The 21,314-nt window shown below is 44.5% G+C and overlaps 1 protein-coding gene across 2 annotated transcripts in view; it reads right to left on the bottom strand.

Moving 5' to 3' along the window:
- ca16b (carbonic anhydrase XVI b) overlaps positions 1–21,314 on the bottom strand; it is a 298,762-nt gene that overhangs the window by 45,963 nt on the left and 231,485 nt on the right. For both annotated transcript variants that reach the window (XM_029775887.1, XM_029775888.1), the window contains exons 5-7: positions 15,928–16,023; positions 13,400–13,466; positions 1,645–1,802 (exon numbers count right to left, since the gene is read on the bottom strand). In XM_029775887.1, the coding sequence (XP_029631747.1) occupies positions 1,645–1,802; positions 13,400–13,466; positions 15,928–16,023 (321 nt within the window). The remainder of the gene's footprint in view (positions 1–1,644; positions 1,803–13,399; positions 13,467–15,927; positions 16,024–21,314) is intronic.

Genomic DNA, 21,314 nt, shown 5'->3' with positions numbered 1-21,314 from the left:
CATCCTGACTGATGGCAGCCCATTCTTGCATAATCAATGCTTGGAGTTGCCCACAAGTTCTCAATTGGAATAAGGTCTGGGGAGTTTCCTGGCCATGGACCCAAAATATTGATGTTTTGTTCCCCGAGCCACTTAGTTATCACTTTTGCCTTATGGCAAGGTGCTCCATCATGCTGGAAAAGGCATTGTTCATCACCAAACTGTTCCTGGATGGTTGGGAGAAGTTGCTCTCGGAGGATGTGTTGGTACCATTCTTTATTCATGGCTGTGTTCTTAGGCAAAATTGTGAGTGAGCCCACTCCCTTGGCTGAGAAGCAACCCCACAAATGAATGGTCTCAGGATGCTTTACTGTTGGCATGACACAGGACTGATGGTAGCGCTCACGTTGTCTTCTCCGGACAAGCTTTTTCTAGATGCCCCAAACAATCGGAAAGGGGATTCATCAGAGAAAATGACTTTACCCCAGTCCTTAGCAGTCCAATCCCTGTACCTTTTGCAGAATATCAGTCTGTCCCTGATGTTTTTTCTGGAGAGAAGTGACTTCTTTGCTGCCCTTCTTGACACCAGGTCATCCTCCAAAAGTCTTCGCCTCACTGTGCGTGCAGATGCACTCCCACCTGCCTGCTGCCATTCCTGAGCAAGCTCTGTATTGGTGGTGCCCCGATCCCACAGCTAAATCAACTTTAGGAGAGGGTCCTGGCGCTTTCTGGACTTTCTTTGGCGCCCTGAAGCCTTCTTCACAACAATTTAACCGCTCTCCTTGAAGTTCTTGATGATCCGATAAATGGTTGATTTACGTGCAATCTTACTGCCAGCAATATCCTTGCCTGTTAAGCCCTTTTTGTGCAAAGCAATGATGACGGCACGTGTTTTCTTGCAGGTAACCATGATTGACAGAGGAAGAACAATGATTCCAAGCACCATCCTCCTTTTGAAGCTTCCAGTCTGTTGTTCAAACTCAATCATCATGACAGAGTGATCTCCAGCCTTGTCCTCGTCAACACTCACACCTGTGTTAACGAGAGAATCACTGACATGTTGTCAGCTGGTCCTTTTGTGGCAGGGCTGAAATGCAGTGGAAATGTTTTTTGGGGGATTCAGTTCATTTGCATGGCAAAGAGGGACTTTGCAATTAATTGCAATAAATCTGATCACTCTTCATAATATTCTGGAGTATATGCAAATTGCAATCATACAAACTGAGGCAGCAGACTTTTTGAAAATTAATATTTGTGTCATTCTAAAAACCTTTGGCCACGACTGTACAGTAGGCTACAGGAAATATGTTCCTCCACATTGTACAGTAGGCTACAGGCAATATGTTCCTCCACCATGTACAGTAGGCTACAGCTAATATGTACCTCCACCGTGTGAGTCATAAAAATTACAATATTGCATTTCCAGCACATTTTATATGTGGGGAGCATAAATTGTACAATTGTAAACTAACAAAGAATTTTGAAAGTTACATAAATATCTGTTAGAGTCCATTACCTGCTACCTGGACTATAATGTTTGATACACAGAGGAAGAGAAGGAGGAGGAGGAAGGAGAGGAAGGGGAGAAGGAGGGGAGTAGGGGAATAGGGGTATATAGAAATAGTGGGATGATAGTGTGTGTGTGTCTGTGCATGTGTAACTGACCTGTGAGTGGGAGAGGAAAACGGGTCTGGATAAGATGATCCACTCGACCACCTTGCTGCAGGGCGGGATGGTGAGAGAGCCTGTGTATCGGTAGTAACTCCCCAACGATGATGGTAGCAGATCCCTCAGGACGAATGAACTCAGGAATGTCTCCTTCTCTGGAGGGTGGAGAGAAAACACAAACACATTAACACAGAGAACCACACACTAACACTGCATCCTTCTCTTGAGGGGAGAGAGGACACAGGAACTCACACATCAACACAGAGAAACACATTCAAACACAGCCATACCCACAGCCCACATACAGTACACACTCAGAGACCCACACAATGTAAACAAAGTGCAGGCATAATTATTCCCACATAATTAAATAGAAAATGCATACATTATATTGTATCTTTACGCCTTTTTCAATCACCACATGTTTAGAATATGGTGGATTTATTTACCCCACATGTCTAGTATTTCATTTTAAAAGAGGTAGAAGGTTCTGTGTTTATTAACAACTGACATATAGTACCAGTCAAAGGTTTGGACACATCTACTTATTCAAAGGGTTTTTTGTATTTTTACTATTTTCTACATTGTAGAATAATAGTGAAGACATCAACACTATGAAATAACACATTCAGTCTTCACCAAGGTCTGGAGGTCAAAATGTATAAAAAGAATATATAAAAAATAGTTATCCATCGCTTTTGGAATTTTCATGGTTCCCCAACTGTCTAGTTTTTTTAGTGACTGTTAGCCAGCTGGGTAGAGTGAAGAGACTATAATTGCAGTAGGTCCATTATCAATTCTACACAGTTTCAATTTGAAATAGTCATTTGTGACCCGTTTTAAGAAGCTAGGTGTATGTCGCACATCACTATTTCACAGGTAAGGCATTTGACAGTAAAACCTTTTTTTTTTTTAATCAAAATGAGTTATTTGGCAGAAATGCTTTCTGGAACATAAAAAGGTGTATGCCATCTGGAATTTGTATTGCTTTCTGGAATAAAAAAGTTGTATGTCATCTGTAAATACAAATACAATTGTTAGACTAGTTGGTTGTGCCACAGAAAAAGCCAAGAAACTTCCTGCTATCCATGATTTGCTGAGATAATAGTTGGGCTGGACATGCCGAGAGATGAGGCCAACCTTACTTTGCTACCTGACAACTTTACGGTTTCTACTTTTTAATTACCGTTTATATTTTTAGTTTTTCCCTCACTCAACTTTTCTTCATTAAACTTTTTCACTCCAGACGCTTTATCTGGACATGGTTCGTCAGAACTTCCAACAGCCGAAACTAAGTAGTAACATTAACATGATGCCTTCTAATTGCAGTCGCTGTACTCATAATATACAGGAGAACGATCGCTTGACGGCGAGGATAGCTGTGCTGCAAGCCCAGCTTCAGACGCAATCGTTAGGCAAGGGTAATTTCAGTGTAGGAAAGGATGAAATAGCATCTGTGCCACCAGTAAGTACAGATAGTAACGTTAGTATAAACCCCCTCGCACGGTCCCCGCAGCCGGACAACTGTCTCATGGCTTCTGGAGGGAAATGCTGTAGGAATGCTCAACCGGTGTCGCTCATTCAGCCGACAGAAACTTTCAACCGGTTCTCCCCATTAAGCAGCGAGTCGGAGTCAGAAGACGAGCCTTCTCTGGTCTCTACTCCTCCCGTTACGGGGTCTGAGACGCCGAAGCTTCCCACCGTTAACTCTGACAAATTGAAAACCCTAGTCATTGGCGACTCCATTACCCGCAGTATTAGACTTAAAACGAATCATCCAGCGATCATACACTGTTTATCAGGGGGCAGGGCTACCGACGTTAAGGGCAATCTGAAGATGGTGCTGGCTAAAGCTAAAACTGGCGAGTGTAGAGAGTATAGAGATATTGTTATCCACGTTCGCACCAACGATGTTAGGATGAAACAGTCCGAGGTCACCAAGCGCATCATAGCTTCAGCGTGTAAATCAGCTAGAAAGATGTGTCGGCATCGAGTAATTGTCTCTGGCCCCCTCCCCAGTTAGGGGGAGTGATGAGCTCTACAGTAGAGTCTCACAAGTCAATCACTGGTTGAAAACTGTTTTCCGCCCCTCCCAAAAGATAGAATTTGTAGATAATTGGCACTCTTTCTGGGACTCACCCACAAACAGGACCAAGCCTGGCCTGTTGAGGAGTGACGGACTCCATCCTAGCTGGAGGGGTGCTCTCATCTTATCTACGAACATAGACAGGGCTCTAACTCCCCTAGCTCCACAATGAAATAGGGTGTAGGCCAGGCAGTAGGCTGTTAGCCAGTCTGCCAGCTTAGTGGAGTCTGCCACTAGCATAGTCAGTGTAGTCAGCTCAGCTATCCCCATTGAGACCGTGTCTGTGCCTCAACCTAGGTTGGGCAAAACTAAACATGGCGGTGTTCGCCCTAGCAATATCACTAGAATTAAGACCTCCTCCATTCCTGCCATTATTGAAAGAGATCGTGATACCTCACATCTCAAAATAGGGCTACTTAATGTTAGATCCCTCACTTCAAAGGCAGTTATAGTCAATTAACTAATCACTGATCATAATCTTGATGTGATTGGCCTGACTGAAACATGGCTTAAGCCTGATGAATTTACTGTGTTAAATGTGGAATCACCTCCTGGTTACACTAGTGACCATATCCCCCGTGCATCCCGCAAAGGCGGAGGTGTTGCTAACATCTATAGCAAATTTCAATTTACAACCCCCCCCCCCCCCCCCCCCCCCGACATTTTCATCTTTTGAGCTTCTAGTCATGAAATCTATGCAGCCTACTGTTTACAGGCCTCCTGGGCCGTATACAGCGTTCCTCACTGAGTTCCCTGAATTCCTATCGGCCATTGTAGTCATAGCAGATAATATTCACATTTTTGGTGACTTTAATATTCACATGGAAAAGTCCACAGACCCACTCCAAAAGGCTTTCGGAGCCATCATCGACTCAGTGGGTTTTGTCCAACATGTCTCTGGACCTACTCGCTGCCACAGTCATACTCTGGACCTAGTTTTGTCCCATGGAATAAATGTTGTGGATCTTAATGTTTTTCCTCATAATCCTGGAATATCGGACCACCATTTTATGACATTTGCAATAGCAACAAATAATCTGTTCAGACCCCAACCAAGGAGCATCAAAAATCATGCTATTAATTCTCAGACAACCCAAAGATTCCTTGATGCCCTTCCAGACTCCCTCTGCCGCCATCTGCCTACCCAACAAAAATCAGTTAACCACCTAACTGAGGAACTCAATTTAACCTTGCGCAATACCCTAGATGCAGTTGCACCCCTAAAAACTAAAAACATTTGTCATAAGAAACTAGCTCCCTGGTATACAGAAAATACACGAGCTCTGAAGCAAGCTTCCAGAAAATTGGAATGGAAATGGCACCACACCAAACTGTAAGTCTTCCGACTAGCTTGGAAAGACAGTACCGTGCAGTATCGAAGAGCCCTCACTGCTGCTCGATCATCCTATTTTCCCAACTTAATTGAGGAAAATAAGAGCAATCCGAGAAAAAAAATGTATACTGTCGCAAAGCTAACTAAAAAGCAGCATTCCCCAAGAGAGGATGGCTTTCACTTCAGCAGTAATAAATTCATGAACTTCTTTGAGGAAAAGATCATGATCATTACAAAGAAAATTACGGACTCCTCTTTAAATCTGTGTATTCCTCCAAAGCTCAGTTGTCCTGAGTCTGCACAACTCTGCCAGGACCTAGGATCAAGGGAGACACTCAAGTGTTTTAGTGCTATATCTCTTGACACAATGATGAAAATAATCATGGCCTCTAAACCTTCAAGCTGCATACTGGACTCTATTCCAACTAAACTACTGAAAGAGCTGCTTCCTGTGCTTGGCCCTCCTATGTTGAACATAATAAACGGCTCTCTATCCACCGGATGTGTACAAACTCACAAGACTCATCTCTTCAGTGGGTCATATGATTGAGTGTAGTCTGGCCCAGGAGTGTGAAGGTGAACGGAAAGGCTCTGGAGCAACGAACCGCCCTTGCTGTCTCTGCCTAGCCGGTTCCCCTCTCTCCACTGGGATTCTCTGCCTCTAACCCTACTACAGGGGCTGAGTCACTGGCTTACTGGTGGTCTTCCATGCCGTCCCTAGGAGGGGTGAGTCACGTGAGTGGGTTGAGTCACTGACGTGGTCTTCCTGTCTGGGTTGGTGCCCCCCCCTGGGTTGTGCCGTGACGGAGATCTTTGTGGGCTATACTCGGCCTTGTCTCAGGATGGTAAGTTGGTGGATGAAAATATCCCTCTAGTGGTGTGGGGGCTGTGCTTTGGCAAAGTGGGTGGGGTTATATCCTGCCTGTTTGGCCCTGTCCGGGGGTATCGTCGGATGGGGCCACAGTGTCTCCTGACCCCTCCTGTCTCAGCCTCCAGTATTTATGCAGCAGTAGTTTATGTGTCGGGGGGCTAGGGTCAGTCTGTGATATCTGGAGTATTTCTCCTGTCTTATCCGGTGTCCTTTGTGAATTTAAGTATGCTCTCTCTAATTCTCTCTCTCTTTCTTTCTTTCTTTCTTTCTTTCTTTCTTTCTTTCTTTCTTTCTCTCTCTCTCTCTCTCTCTCTCGGAGGACCTGAGCCCTAGGACCATGACTCTGGACTACCTGGCATGATGACTCCTTCCTGTCCCCAGTCCACCTGGCCGTGCTGCTGCTCCAGTTTCAACTGTTCTGCCTGCGGCTATGGAACCCTGACCTGTTCACCGGACGTGCTACCTGTCCCAGATCTGCTGATTTCAACTCTCTAGAGACAGCAGGAGGGGTAGAGATACTCTCAATGATCGGCTATGAAAAGCCAACTGACATTTAGTCTTGAGGTGCTGACTTGTTGCACCCTCGACAACTACTGTGATTATTATTATTTGACCATGCTGGTCATTTATGTACATTTGAACATCTTTGCCATGTTCTGTTATAATCTCCACCCGGCACAGCCAGAAGAGGACTGGCCACCCCTCATAGCCTGGTTCCTCTCTAGGTTTCTTCCTAGGTTTTGGCCTTTCTAGGGAGTTTTTCCTAGCCACCGTGCTTCTACACCTGCATTGCTTGCTGTTTGTGGTTTTAGGCTGGGTTTCTGTACAGCACTTTGAGATATCAGCTGATGTAAGAAGGGCTATATAAATACATTTGATTTGATTTGATGAGGTCGGATTGATCTGCCATGTAGCATGCATCTGTCTATAACATGAGCTGCTCAGTATGTGTAGATAATTCTTGCTACCAAGGATTTTTTGAAATATATCATAGAGAACTGAACTGCAAAAGTGTTGCTACTGCTCTCAACATCGCTGCCCTGAATTTAACAGCAACTATCGACAAAGATCAGTGGGAGGATGATCTTGCCGTACTGACTTTCTCTGACTCAGAAGATTAAGAAATCCCTCATTTAGGTAAAAACATTTTCATTGAAGCAGACAATGTAGAGTATTCTGATGACAGTTATGGGTAATAAATGACTATCAACAGTGTTGTTGTCACGGAAGAAGTTGACCAAGTTTTCAAATCAGTGGAAGGCCCAGTGGAAGCAGAGTATGATTGCAAATGAGGAGGGAGTCAAAAAGAGAACACAGAAGGCTGTTGTATAAAACAACTGTCTACGGATTACATCTTCAAACTAATGGCAACCATGGTATCCATGACAGAGAGGGAGAAGCGTTCATCTATGTATACAGGTAAGAGTCTAGATACATTTTCAGATATTAAACATTTGTAATTTTGTCAGAAAATTTACCTGTTGGGGGTAGGGGGCAGTATTTACACGTCCGGTTAAAAAACGTACCTGATTTAATCTGGTTACTACTCCTGCCCAGTAACTAGAATATGCATATAATTATTGGCTTTGGATAGAAAACACCCTAAAGTTTCTAAAACTGTTTGAATGGTGTCTGTGAGTATAACAGAACTCATATGGCAGGCAAAAACCTGAGAAGGTTTCATGCAGGAAGTGGCCTGTCTGACAAGGAGTCGTTCTTCTTGTCTCTGTTTATTGAAGAGTGGGGATCTTAGCTGTAACATGACACTTCCTACGGCTTCCATAGGCTCTCAGACCCCGGGAAAAAGTTGAACGATGACGAGGCAGCCCCAGGCTGAAACTCATGATCGCCTTTGCCAAGTGGCCGATAAGAGGACAAAGGAATTAGGCGCGTGCCCGATTCGACCCCGTGCTGTATTTTCTTTCGGCTGTTTACCTAATTGCAGATTCCCGGTCGGAATATTATCGCTTTTTTACGAGAAAAATGGCATAAAAATTGATTTTAAACAGCGGTTGACATGCTTCGAAGTACGGTAATGAAATATTTAGAAATCTTTTGTCACAAAATGCGCCGTGCGCGTGACCGTTATTTACCATTGGGATAGTGTCTTGAACGCACAAACAAAACGTCGCTGTTGGAACATAACTATGGATTATTTTGGACCAAACCTACATTTGTTATTGAAGTAGAAGTAGAAGACTCTCGTTAATCTAACCACACTGTCCGATTTCAAAAAGGCTTTACAACGAAAGCAAAACATTAGATTATGTCAGCAGAGTACCCAGCCAGAAATAATCAGACACCCATTTTTCAAGCTAGCATATAATGTCACAAAAACCCAAACCACAGCTAAATGCAGCACTAACCTTTTATGATCTTCATCAGATGACACACCTAGGACATGATGTTATACAATACATGCATGTCTGTTCAATCAAGTTCATATTTATATCAAAAACCAGCTTTTTACATTAGCATGTGACGTTCAGAAAAAGCATACCCCCCGCAAACTTCCGGGGAATTTACTAACAATTTACTAAATTACTCACGATAAACGTTCACAAAAAGCATAACAATTATTTTAAGAATTATAGATACATTACTCCTCTATGCACTCGATATGTCCGATTTTAAAATAGCTTTTCGGATGAAGCACATTTTGCAATTTTCTAAGTACATAGCCCAGCCATCACGGGCTAGCTATTTAGACACCCACCCAGTTTAGCCTTCACCAAAATCACATTTCCTATAAGAAAAATGGTCTTACCTTTCCTGTTCTTCGTCAGAATGCACTCCCAGGACTTCTACTTCAATAACAAATGTAGGTTTGGTCCCAAATAATCCATCGTTATATCCAAACAGGGGCGTTTTGTTTGTGCGTTCTAGACACTATCAGAATGGTAAATCACGGTCGTGCGCATGGCGCAGAATGTGACAAAAATGTCTAAATATTCCATTACCGTACTTCGAAGCATGTCAACCGCTGTTTAAAATCTATTTTTATGCCATTATTCTCGTAAAAAAGCGATAATATTCCGACCGGGAATTTGCAATTAGCTAAACAGCCGAAGGAAAATACTGCACGGGGTCGAATCGCGCACGCGCCTAATTCCATTGTCCTCTGATGGGCCACTTGGAAAAGGGGATTCTGTGTTTCAGCCTGAGGCTGCCTCGTCATCGTTCAGGTTTTTCCCGGGTTCTGAGAGCCTATTGGAGCCCTAGGAATTGTCACGTTACAGCTAAGATCCTGACTCTTCAATAAACAGAAGCAAGAACAACAACACCTTGTCAGACAGGGTACTTCCTGCATGAAACCTTCTCAGGTTTTTGCCTGCCATAGGAGTTCTGTTATACTCACAGACACCATTCAAACAGTTTTAGAAACTTTAGGGTGTTTTCTATCCAAACCTGAACAATAATATGCATATTCTAGCTTCTGAGTTGGTGTAGGAGGCAGTTAAAAATGGGCACATATTTTTTCCAAAATTCTCAATACTGCCCCCTAGACCGTAGAGGTTAAATAGCTGTAAAATAGTCATATGTTTGAGAAATTGAAGTAATAGCATTTCTAAGGTATTTGAAAATCGCGCCACAGGATTCAACTGGCTGTTACGTAGGTGGGACGATTTCGTCCCGCCTGCCCTAGAGAGGTTAAAATGTACTGTTAGCTAGCTAGCTGTCTCGCTAGCTAACGTTACGTGTATGATCTGTGTAGTAATTTTATTAGTATCTCAGAAAGCTATTTGCATTGCTAGTTATAGCCTAATGTTAGCTAAATAGCTAACATTGAACCTAGTTGGTTAGCTTTAGCTACCTGCAGATTAATTCATGGTGGCTAGCTATGACAATCAGTTTGTATTGCTAGTAGTGTGGGTTGGCATTATGGTTCATTGTTTAGCTCACTCTGTTTACCACATGGCCTCACATGTGAATTGTTAAAGAGATAGGTGGGTGTAGACAAAGAAGAGCTCTCCAGTAAGTGTACCAAAATATTCAACAGCCATTTTCTCAAAAGTGAGGCTCCAAGTTTATCAACTTTCAAAGCAGAGTTATTTTCCATTATTCCTCAACTGCAGTGTATGGTATACAATTTTCTATCTCTGAGTCTACTTTTATCCAATGTAAAAATAAAAAATTAAAATGTTGCTACATAAGTCCAAATCAAGGTGGTGGGTCACATTGAGATGGGTTTTTTTTCTGGGGAAAAGCTATTTGTGCCGGATTGAATTGGCTTGTTTGACACATTTGATGTAGGGGTAGTAAGGTAGATAGGATCTGGAGACAATCTGGCATAGTAAAGTGGAGGCTGAAAACAATCTAGGGTAGTAAAGTGGAGGCTGACGACAATCTAGGGTAGTAAAGTGGAGGCTGAAGGCAATCTGGGGTAGTAACGTGGGAGCTGGAGACAATCTGGGGTAGTAACGTGGGAGCTGGAGACAATCTGGGGTAGTAAAGTGGGAGCTGGAGACAATCTGGGGTAGTAAAGTGGGCGCTTGAGACAATCGGGGGTAGTAAAGTGGGAACTGGAGACAATCTGGGGTAGTAAAGTGGGCGCTGGAGAAATTCTGGAGTAGTCAAGTGGGAGCTGGAGACAATCTGGGGTAGTCAAGGGGGCGCTGGATAAATTCTGGGGTAGTAAAGTGGGGCCTGCAGACAATCTGGGGAAAGTAAAGTGGGAACTGGAGACAATCTGGGGTAGTAAAGTGGGGCCTGCAGACAATCTGGGGAAAGTAAAGTGGGAACTGTAGACAATCTGGGGTAGTAAAGTGGGGCCTGCAGACAATCTGGGGAAAGTAAAGTGGGAACTGGAGACAATCTGGGGTAGTAAAGTGGGGCCTGCAGACAATCTGGGGAAAGTAAAGTGGGAACTGGAGACAATCTGGGGTAGTAAAGTGGGGCCTGCAGACAATCTGGGGTAGTAAAGTGGGAACTGGAGACAATCTGGGGTAGTAAAGTGGGGACTGGAGACAATGTGGGGAAGTAAAGTGGGGCCTGGAGACAATCTGGGGTAGTAAAGTGGGGCCTGCAGACAATCTGGGGTAGTCAAGTGGGAACTGGAGACAATCTGGGGTAGTAAAGTGGGGCCTGGAGACAATCTGGGGTAGTAAAGTGGGGCCTGGAGACAATCTGGGGTAGTAAAGTGGGGCCTGGAGACAATCTGGGGTAGTAAAGTGGGGCCTGCAGACAATCTGGGGTAGTCAAGTGGGAACTGGAGACGATCTGGGGCAGTCAAGGGTGCGTCTGGAGAAATTCTGGGAAAGTAAAGTGGGACCTGGAGACAATCTGGGGTGGCAACAGGACACTAAGCTTGGGGTTGAGATATAAACCATATCACCTGGTACGTGGAAGAACCTTCTAACTGTCATGTAGGTTTCTATCGAAGGATGAGGAGGGCGCCTCACTGTGGACCTTGAAGCGTGGGTGGGACATGGGGCGGGAAAGTGGACATGACTGTACAACATACTTATCTGAACGGAAGTAGCTTTCCATTCCCGACATCGTGAGCTGCTTCAGTATTCACCGCATCTCTACTACCCACCTGCCCTCAGACAGCACAGCTGTATCGTGGCTCTGCCTCAGACCTGCTGATGGATGGATGGCTGAGGCTAACAAGCTAGCGGAAACCCTGCCACCGCCACCCCGCTAGAAGAGAAGACATTAAATGTGCATCCCAAATGGCACCCTATCATCTATGTATTGCACTACTTTTGACCAGAGCCCTATGGGCCGTGGTCAATAGGGCTGTGGTCAAAAGTAGTGCACTAAGTAGTGAATAGCGTACCATTTGGGATGCAACCTAATTACCCAGCCAGAGGGCCAGGAGCCTCCCTTGGACCATCAAAACAACACCACAACCCAGGCTGACCGGACCCAGCCCTTCCTCCAACAAGGAGGGCCTCTAGATTCAACACAAGTCTGAATGCTCAACACCAAGGGCGGTTTACCGGAGGCCTATTCCTGATCTAAAAACACTTTAATTGGAGATTCTCTACTCAGCATGCTTTTAAATCCTAGGAGTAGGCTTGATCTGTGTTCGGGAGACCATGTGTAGTGACTTGATTGGCCTACCTCACAGAGTAACCACTTTAGACATCTAAATCAAGCGATACCACCTGCATGCTAGCCCCATTTTTGCCCTGTTCCAGCCATGGCAAATCATCCAGTATAGGGAGTCAGTGTAATGAATGGGAGAGAGACCCAGAGAAGCACGAACGATACAGTTGTGTGAGATTAATCAGCATGAGTAAAGAGGTCTGCATTTTACGGCTATATGCTCTCAGTTTATTCCGTTCCTCCATTAACACGTCTTCTCTCCGTCTCTGAGTTGACCCACATAAAGGGAACCACGTCAGCAGCACATTGTTAAACCAGCCGTATGTGTTGGTACACACAAAGCGTGCAGGCACATACACACACACACACACACAGCTGCATGGCTCAATAGAGCCGTGTGTGTGTTTGTCGTGTGTGTGTGTGTGTGTGTGTGTGTGTGTGTGTGTGTGTGTGTGTGTGTGTGTGTGTGTGTGCGCGTATGCAGATGGACCAAAGTATTATGGACACATGCTACAGCACATTTAAATGGGCAGGTGGAGACACGACATAACGCATGTTTGTAGACACCAGCTACCAACCACACGCCGCGCGCAGCTCACACCAACTCTGATTTCATACAACACACACTGCAGCTAGGCACATCTGTCTCCCCCTAGCATTAAAGATTAATGGTTCAAGCAAGCGTGCATCTGATGTTGCCGCTGTGTAAGTTCTCTCTGTCTGTGTATGTGAGCAAGCGACGGAGCGTTGACTAATTGAGGCTTAGATGCAATTAACTGTTCCGTCTCTTCTTTGCGGCGCTACACAGAGAAACAGCGAGCGGTGGTAGCTCGCTGTGCTGCCTTCGTCTTGATGCAAGACCGGGCTCAGAGCTTGTGGTCATACTAATTTGGGAATAGAATTGAACACCAAGGTTAAGTATCTTCAAAAGCCTGAACAAACCGAAGGATGACCAGACGAGAGGCACGGAATCTCTAAGTCTGGGAGACGTGTGAGGTCTGAAGCAATCACTTCGCATTAACCTCACAAACAACTATGTCCTTGGGAAATCATTTCTCTGTCTCTTTTTTTAGTTGTGTATGTTTGCTGTCGACATTCATTTAATGCTCTTGTACGTGACTGAAAGCCCTCTTTAGTGAAAGTGATGACGCCTAGGTCCTCTAGCAATCCGTTAGTGTGTCTGTATATCAATGCTTCCGTGTGAAGACTGAGAACCTGGTGCTCTACTGATGCTCTGTAGTTTAAAGGCTAAGTGAGAAGTGCTATAGAACTACGGCTGCCGAACAACATCACAGTGAGAACGCAGCAAACTGCTGAGAGCAAGAGCGAGATTGAGTGTGTGTGTGCGCGTGTGAGTGTGTGTGTGTGTGTGTGACAGTAGTAGTGTGAGTGCCAGGGGTTTACTCACCGTGGTGTACGACCCGTTTCAGTCCCTGGATGATGGGCTCTACGGCTGGATTGTCTCGCCGCCCCACCTGACGACACCGAACAAGAGACAGGCTCTTTTACAGGACAGCCCAGAACAGCAGTTACAGTACCCACACTCAGTTCAGCGTACTCCTAATTTATTACCAATATTCCCAGTGTCCTATTTACGCTTAGAGGGGGGGGGGTAAAACGGTGTTGGGACATGGGAACCAATCCTCCTCCTCCCTAATTCAGGTCAGTCCAATGAGAGTAAAAGTAACTGAGTGTAAATGAGAGTAAATGTAGCTAAGCATTGAATGTGGAAAATAATATGAACCCCCTTAGCGACCATTCAAGCAGCCTTAGGGAACCAAAAGCAGCTCCTCCTCATCGATTAAAGATGCTAAGCTGGTGTGTGTGTCCTGTTCTGTAAAATGCAATTCAGCAGGATAAATGTGTGCGCGTGCTGATGCTAATTGCTGTAAGCAATAGGCTGTCAGAAACACAGTGGTAGCATTTAGGTTTTCATACACACAAGGTCCATCACTGTCTATCCACAGACCTACATAGGAACACCTGTGTCCCCATTCCAACCTGCCTGCTTCTCTGATCTGAGAGAGAAACGACCCTGGCCTAGCCACTCTGTGTGGCTCTGAGTGCTTCAGTAGAGTGCTTCCTAAGTAATAGACAGCATCGCCATAATAGAACTAGAAATAGAACATATGACAGACAGAGCGGAGTGAACCTTGATCTAGTGATTACCGTGGGTGTACGCTGGAGAGTGATGAGCTGGAGTGTTGGTGCTGGGTTAAGCGCACACGTGTAAACAAAAAGGGAAAGAAAGTGGAGCTCTCCTCCTTGAGGGTGCTCGGTTGAAGTGTCATCATTTGAGGGTTCATTTAATTGCGGAAATAAAATGTTTGTTGGTCCCATGTTTCATGAGCTGAAATAAAAGATCCCAGAAATGTTCATCCCTGTTAGTGAGCATTTATCCTTTGCCAAGATAATCCATCTACCTGACATGTGTGGCATATCAAGAAGTTGATTACACAGCATGATAATTACACAGGTGCACTTTGTGCAAGGGACAATAAAAGGCCATTCTAAAATGTGCAGTTTTGTCACATAACACAATGCCACAGATGTCTCAAGTTGAGGGAGTGTGCAATTTTGGCATTCTGAGTGCAGGAATGTCCACCAGAGCTGTTGCCAGAGAATTGACTGTTAATTTCTCTACCATAAGCCACCTCTCCAACATCGTTTTAGAGAATGTGTAACCATGCAGACCATGTGTAACCACGCCAGCCCAGGACCTCCACATCCAGCTTCTTCACCTGCGGGATCATCTGAGAGCAGCCACCCGGACAGCTGATGAAACTGTAGTTCACACAACTGAAGAACTTCTGTACAAACTGTCAGAAACGCTCATCTGTCTGCTCGTCGTCCTCACCAGGGTCTTGACCTGACTCCAGTTCGGCGTCATAACCGACTTCGGTGGGCAAATTGCTCACCTTTGAGGGACACTGGCACCCTGGAGAAGTGTGCTCTTCGCGGATGAATTCTGATATGGCTTTGTGTGGGCGGGCGGGTTGCTGACGTTGTGAACAGAGTGCCCAATGGTGGTGGTGGGGTTATGGTGGTGGGGTTAATTACATTGTATTGATGGCAATTTGAATGCAGATACCGTGACGAGATCCTGAGGGCCATTGTCGTGCCAACAGATGCATATCTGTATTCCCAGTCATGTGAAATCCATAGATTAGGGCCTAATACATTCATTTAAATAGACAGATTTTATTATATGAACTGTAACTCATGTTGAGTTTATATTTTTGTTCAGTATAGAATACCACTAACTGCCCAATCGTTTTTTTTTAACAAACCAGGTACTAAAATACTTTTCCTTTAGGGATCGAGAAATATTCTTTGATGTTTACAACTGAAAATCAACTGTAGGCCATTTACTATCCTTCAGAAATATTCCTGGAGTGTGAGGCTGGTTGTGCTAGTCTTTAGGGAAGCCTGTGGTACGGTAAGTTAGAACAAAGTGGTGGTTTAAGGGGATAGCGGAAGAGGAACCCCTTGCTCTCTGACTCTGTCTGTGCTTGTCTTTCACAGTAATGTCTCCCTGGAGACATCTGTCTGTCTGTTGGACTGCCTGCCTGTCCAACATGCAGGCAGTCTGTGGCACTGACAGAGAGTCACAGCTCTCAAGAGACGGACAATGTGTGTGTGCGAATGAGTGAGAGAGACACAAAGAAACAGAGAGAGGGAGACAGAGAAAGAGAGAGACCGAACAAGACCGTTATGTATAATAGGGATATGGGAAGTTGGAAGGAAAGAGACGACAAATAATAAAGATATCATGTGCCTCAAGAGAGCCAGCAGCTTTCAAATCAGTGTACTGTTGTTCATATCTCCTAATAAGCACTGTATTCCTGGCCTCTGCCCGTTTCATTGTGTTTGGGTACAACTGAGACCAAGAGAACTCTTCAAACACAACACAGCCCAAAGCCAGTATTACAGTACCTCAAAAAACACAGCCATCGCAGCAATGATGCGCTTCTCCTTGATGGCCGCACTGAGACTGTCAAAGTCATCTGAGTTGTACAGGTATATCTGCATCTGTGAGCAGAGGGGGAGAGAGAGAGGGGAGAGAGAGAGAGCAGACAGAACGTTAGAGGTGTACACACAGCCAGAGTCTTAACTGTCTCTTGAGTGACTCTAGCATGTCAGAAGAAATCACAAAACATATTTCATTTCAGCAGGATGTTTTGCAAAGAAAGAGTACGGATTTCGATGGTTATATAAGTATTTGTTGAAAATGACTATTTCTTCTCATTTCCCTCCTCTTCTCTGTCATATGTTCTCTCACACAAACCAACTGTAAATCACACTTCCCAGCCTTAAACTGTAATGCTGTATGCCACTGTACTTACAGTAACATAATCTCCCATCCCAGTGCTGTACTGTATCCTACTGTTCTTACAGTAGCATGGTGAGCAGGGATCCACAGTAAGATTATACTCTTCTCATGCACTAAGATCTAACCGTGGGTCATGCTCTAATGCTTTTAATCACAGCTCCCATGTGTGTCTACTCTGAGGCAAAATATGTAGGCCTATGTGTGTGGTGTGTGTGTGTACCACAACACTGGGAGAGAACAGCACCATTAAAAAAGTTTGAGGCAAGATATAATCAAAACTCAACCAAAGTTTTGAAAACAAACAAACTCCTCACTCAAACTGAATATAAAAGATACCCCCTCATCAAACGGCTGTGGCCGCCGTGTCCCGATCTCACCCTGTTTGTTTGTATCATGACTCCGAACTCGTCTGTTGCTCCCTCCCACCCCTAGTCTCTCTCTCTCTCTCTCTCTCTCTCTCTCTCTCTCTCTCTCTCTCTCTCTCTCTCTCTCTCTCTCTCTCTCTCTCTCTCTCTCTCTCTCTCTCTCTCTCTCTCTCTCTCTCTCTCTCTCTCTCTCTCTCTCCTCTCTCTCTCTCTCTCTCTCTCTCTCTCTCTCTCTCTCTCTCTCTCTCTCTCTCTCTCTCTCTCTCTCTCTCTCTCTCTCTCTCTCTCTCTCTCTCTCTCTCTCTCTCTCTCTCTCTCTCTCTCTCTCTCTCTCTCTCTCTCTCTCTCTCTCTCTCTCTCTCTCTCTCTCTCTCTCTCTCTCTCTCTCTCTCTCTCTCTCTCTCTCTCTCTCTTTCTCTCTCTCCTCTCTCTCTCTCTCTCTTCTTCTAGTCTTTAATCATATGAGTAGGCACTGAGCAATGCTCCCAACTTTTTCAGTTGATGTTACCAGCACATGATTTGGTTGCACCAATTCTTTGCAAGTGCGCACCTATAATGACCTAACCAATCTACCTACATGGCGGTAATAATTTATTTGAATCGTAAATCTCTATTGATAAACTGGGTAAATCAAGATGTAGCCTACACCTATTCACAATACAGGTGAATGTATATGCAATAGGAGTGTGTGCATGCATTGAGTTTTGGCTGATTCCATGGGGTTACAGTTTCCCTTCTATCTGGGACTTATGTTATTGTACTGATCCATACCATTTGCATAGGAGAAGCAATCTCTTATTTTATAAAAGTGTGCTCTGTCTCTAATGACGTCATTCACAGACACACAGTGAGAGAGACAGAAGAGAATGAATATCGTTTTGGGCAATGACTATGGTTTTTGGTGACAATCAGCTTTGAAATCAGCATACGGTATTTAGCCTTATGGTTTGCACAAACAAAATACTAGGGTAATGAATTGATGTTAGCTTCAGCTGTAAGCAAGGAAAGTTAGCCTACAAAGCTGGAAGCTACCGGTATCTTCTTAAATTGTAAATTGTTCTAGCCTGTAATGGACATTGTTTTATGAACAGTTATTAAGTTGCAACATTTCTACATGCCTTGTTGCATTATTCAAGTGCATTAACTTCTGTGCAGCATGAGTGGGGAGCTAACATGATGCAGCCCATACTATTCCTCAGGACAGGCTAAAGTCGGCAATGAGTAAGTGGAGCAGGCAAGGAGCAGGCGGTCGCGCTATACAGGGACATCGGCTGCGCTGATAGACAGACTTGATCCTCTCTCAATCAGTAGACGACGTGAGACACATTTGTTCATGGTCTAGTATCGAAAAAGGAACGAAGTTTCGATATACCAAAATCAAATCAAATTGTATTGGTCACATACACATGGTTAGCAGATGTTAATGCGAGTGTAGCGAAATGCTTGTGCTTCTAGTTCCAACAGCGTAGAAATATCTAACAAATTCACAACGACTACCTTATACACACAAATGTAAAGGGATGAATAAAAGCATGTACATATAAATATATGGATGAGCGATGGCCGTGCGGCATAGGCAAGATGCAGTAGATGGTATAGAATACAGTAGTCGGAGGTTTACATACACTTAGGTTGGAGTCATTAAACTCGTTTTTCAACCACTCCACAAATATATTGTTAACAAACTATAGTTTTGGCAAGTCGGTTAGGACATCTACCTTGTGCATGACAAAAGTAATTTTTCCAACAATTGTTTACAGACAGATTATTTCACTTATAAGTCACTGTATCACAATTCCAGTGGGTCAGAAGTTTACATACACTAAGTTGACTGTGCCTTTAAACAGCTTGGAAAATTCCAGAAAATGATGTCATGGCTTTAGAAGCTTCTGATAGGCTAATTGACATCATTTGAGTCGATTGGGGGTGTACCTGTGGGTGTATTTCAAGGCCAACCTTCAAACTCAGTGCCTCTTTGCTTGACATCATGGGAAAATCAAAAGAAATCAGCCAAGACCTCAGATTTTTTTTTTTAGACGTTCACAAGTCTGGTTCATCCTTGGGAGCAATTTCCAAACGCCTGAAGGTACCACATTCATCTGTACAAACTATAGTACGCAAGTATAAACACGATGGGACCACGCAGCCATCATACCGCTCAGGAAGGAGACGTGTTCTGTCTTCTAGAGATGAACGTACTTTGGTGCAAAAAGTGCAAATCAATCCCAGAACAACAGCAAAGGACCTTGTGAAGATACTGGAGGAAACAGGTACAAAAGTATCTATATCCACAGTAAATCAAGTCCAATATCGACATAACCTGAAAGGCCGCACAGCAAGGAAGAAGCCACTGCTCCAAAACCGCCATTAAAAAACCAGACTACGGTTTGCAACTGCACATGGGGACAAAGCTCATACTTTTTGGAGAAATGTCCTCTGGTCTGATGAAACAAAAATAGAACTGTTTGGCCATAATGACCATCGTTATGTTTGGAGGAAAAACGGGGAGGCTCAAGACATCAGTCAGGAAGTTAAAGCTGGTCAAAAAAGGGTCTTCCAAATGGACAATGACCTCAAGCATACTTCCAAAGTTGTGGCAAAATGGCTTAAGGACAACAAAGTCAAGGTATTGGAGTGGCCATCACAAAGCCCTGACTTAAATCCTATAGAAAATGTGTGGGCAGAACTGAAAAAGCGTGTGCGAGCAAGGAGGCCTACAAACCTGACTCAGTTACACCAGCTCTGTCAGGAGGAATTGGCCAAAATTCACCCAACTTATTGTGGGAAGCTTGTGGAAGGCTACCCGAAACGTTTGACCCAAGTTAAACAATTTAAAGGCAATGCTACCAAATACTAATTGAGTGTATGTAAACTTCTGACCCACAGGCAATGTGATAAAAGAAATAAAAGCTGAAATAAATCATTCTCTCTACTATTATTCTGACATTTCACATTCTTAAAATAAAGTGGTGATCCTAACTGACCTAAGACAGGGAATTTATACTAGGATTAAGTGTCAGCAATTGTGAAAAACTGAGTTTAAATGTATTTGGCTAAGGTGTATGTAAACTTCTGACTTCAACTGTACTTGAGATGAGTAATGTATGATATGCAGACATTATTAAAGTGGCATTAATTAAAGTGACTAGTGATACCTTTAAATGTATTAAAGTGGCCAGAGATTTGAGTCTGTATGTTGGCAGCAGCCACTCTATGTTAGTGATGGCTGTTTAACAGTCTGATGGCCTTGAGATAGAAGCTGTTTCTCAGTCTCTCTGTCCCAGCTGTGATGCACCTGTACTGACCTCGCCTTCTGGATGATAGCAGGGTGAACAGGCAGTGGCTCGGGTGGTTGTTTTCCTTGATGATCTTTTTGGCCTTCCTGTGACATCGGGTGCTGTAAGTGTCCTGGAGGGCAGGTAGTTTGCCCCCGGTGACGCGTTGTGCAGACCGCACCACCCTCTGTAGAGCCTTGCGGTTGTGGGTGAAGCAGTTGACGTATCAGGCGGTGATACAGCCTGACAGGATGCTCTTGATTGTGCATCTGTAAAAGTTTGTGTTTTAGGTGACAAGCCAAATTTCTTCAGCCTCCTGAGGTTGAAGCGGCGCTGTTGCGCCTTCTTCACCACACTGTCTGTATGAGTGGACAATTTCAGTTTGTCTGTGATATGTACGCCGAGGAACTTAAAACTTCCCACCTTCTCCACTACTGTCCTATCAATGTGGATGGGGGGATGCTCCCTCTGCTGTTTCCTGAAGTCCACCATCATCTCCTTTGTTTTGTTGATGTTGAGTGAAAAGTTAATTTCCTGACACCTCACTCCGAAGGCCCTCACCTCCTCCCTGTAGGCCGTCTCGTCGTTGTTGGTAATCAAGCCTACCACTGTAGTGTTGTCTGCAAACTTGATTATTGAGTTGGAGGCGTGCATGGCCATGCAGTCATGGGAGAACAGGGAGTACAGTAGAGGGCTGAGAATGCACCCTTGTGGGGCCCCAGTGTTGAGGATCAGCAGGGTGGAGATGTTGTTTCCTACCCTCACCACCTGGGGGCGGCCCGTCAGAAAGTCCAGGACCCAGTTCCACAGGACGAGGTTCTTGAGCTTAATGACGAGTTTGGAGGGTACTATGGTGTGAACAGCATTCTTACATAGTTATTCCTCTTGTCCAGATGGGATAGGGCAATGTGCAGTGTGATGGCGATTGCGTCGTCTGTGGACCTATTCGGGCAGTAAGACAATTGGAGTGGGCCTCAGGGTATCAGGTAGGGTGGAGGTTATATAATCCTTGATTATATTAGTCTCTCAAAGCACTTCATGATGACAGAAGTGAGTGCTGCGGGGCGATAGTCATTTAGTTCAGTTACCTTAGTTTTCTTGGGAACAGGAATGGTGGCCATCTTGAAGCATGTAGACACAGCAGACTGGGATAGAGATTGATTGAATATGTCCATAAACACACCAGCAAGCGGGTCTGCGCTTGTTCTGAGGACGCGGCTAGGGATGCCATCTGGGCCGGCAGCCTTGCGAGGGTTAACACGTTTAAAGCTTTTACTCACATTGGCTACGGTGAAGGAGAGCCCACAGGCTTTGGATAACGGGCCTTGTCAGTGGCACTGTATTGTCCTC

The sequence above is a fragment of the Salmo trutta genome, chromosome 14 (assembly GCF_901001165.1).
Source record: "Salmo trutta chromosome 14, fSalTru1.1, whole genome shotgun sequence".
NCBI lineage: Eukaryota > Metazoa > Chordata > Actinopteri > Salmoniformes > Salmonidae > Salmo > Salmo trutta.
The sequence above is the reverse complement of the archived record's forward strand: the minus strand, read 5'-3'. Positions and strand labels throughout refer to the sequence as shown.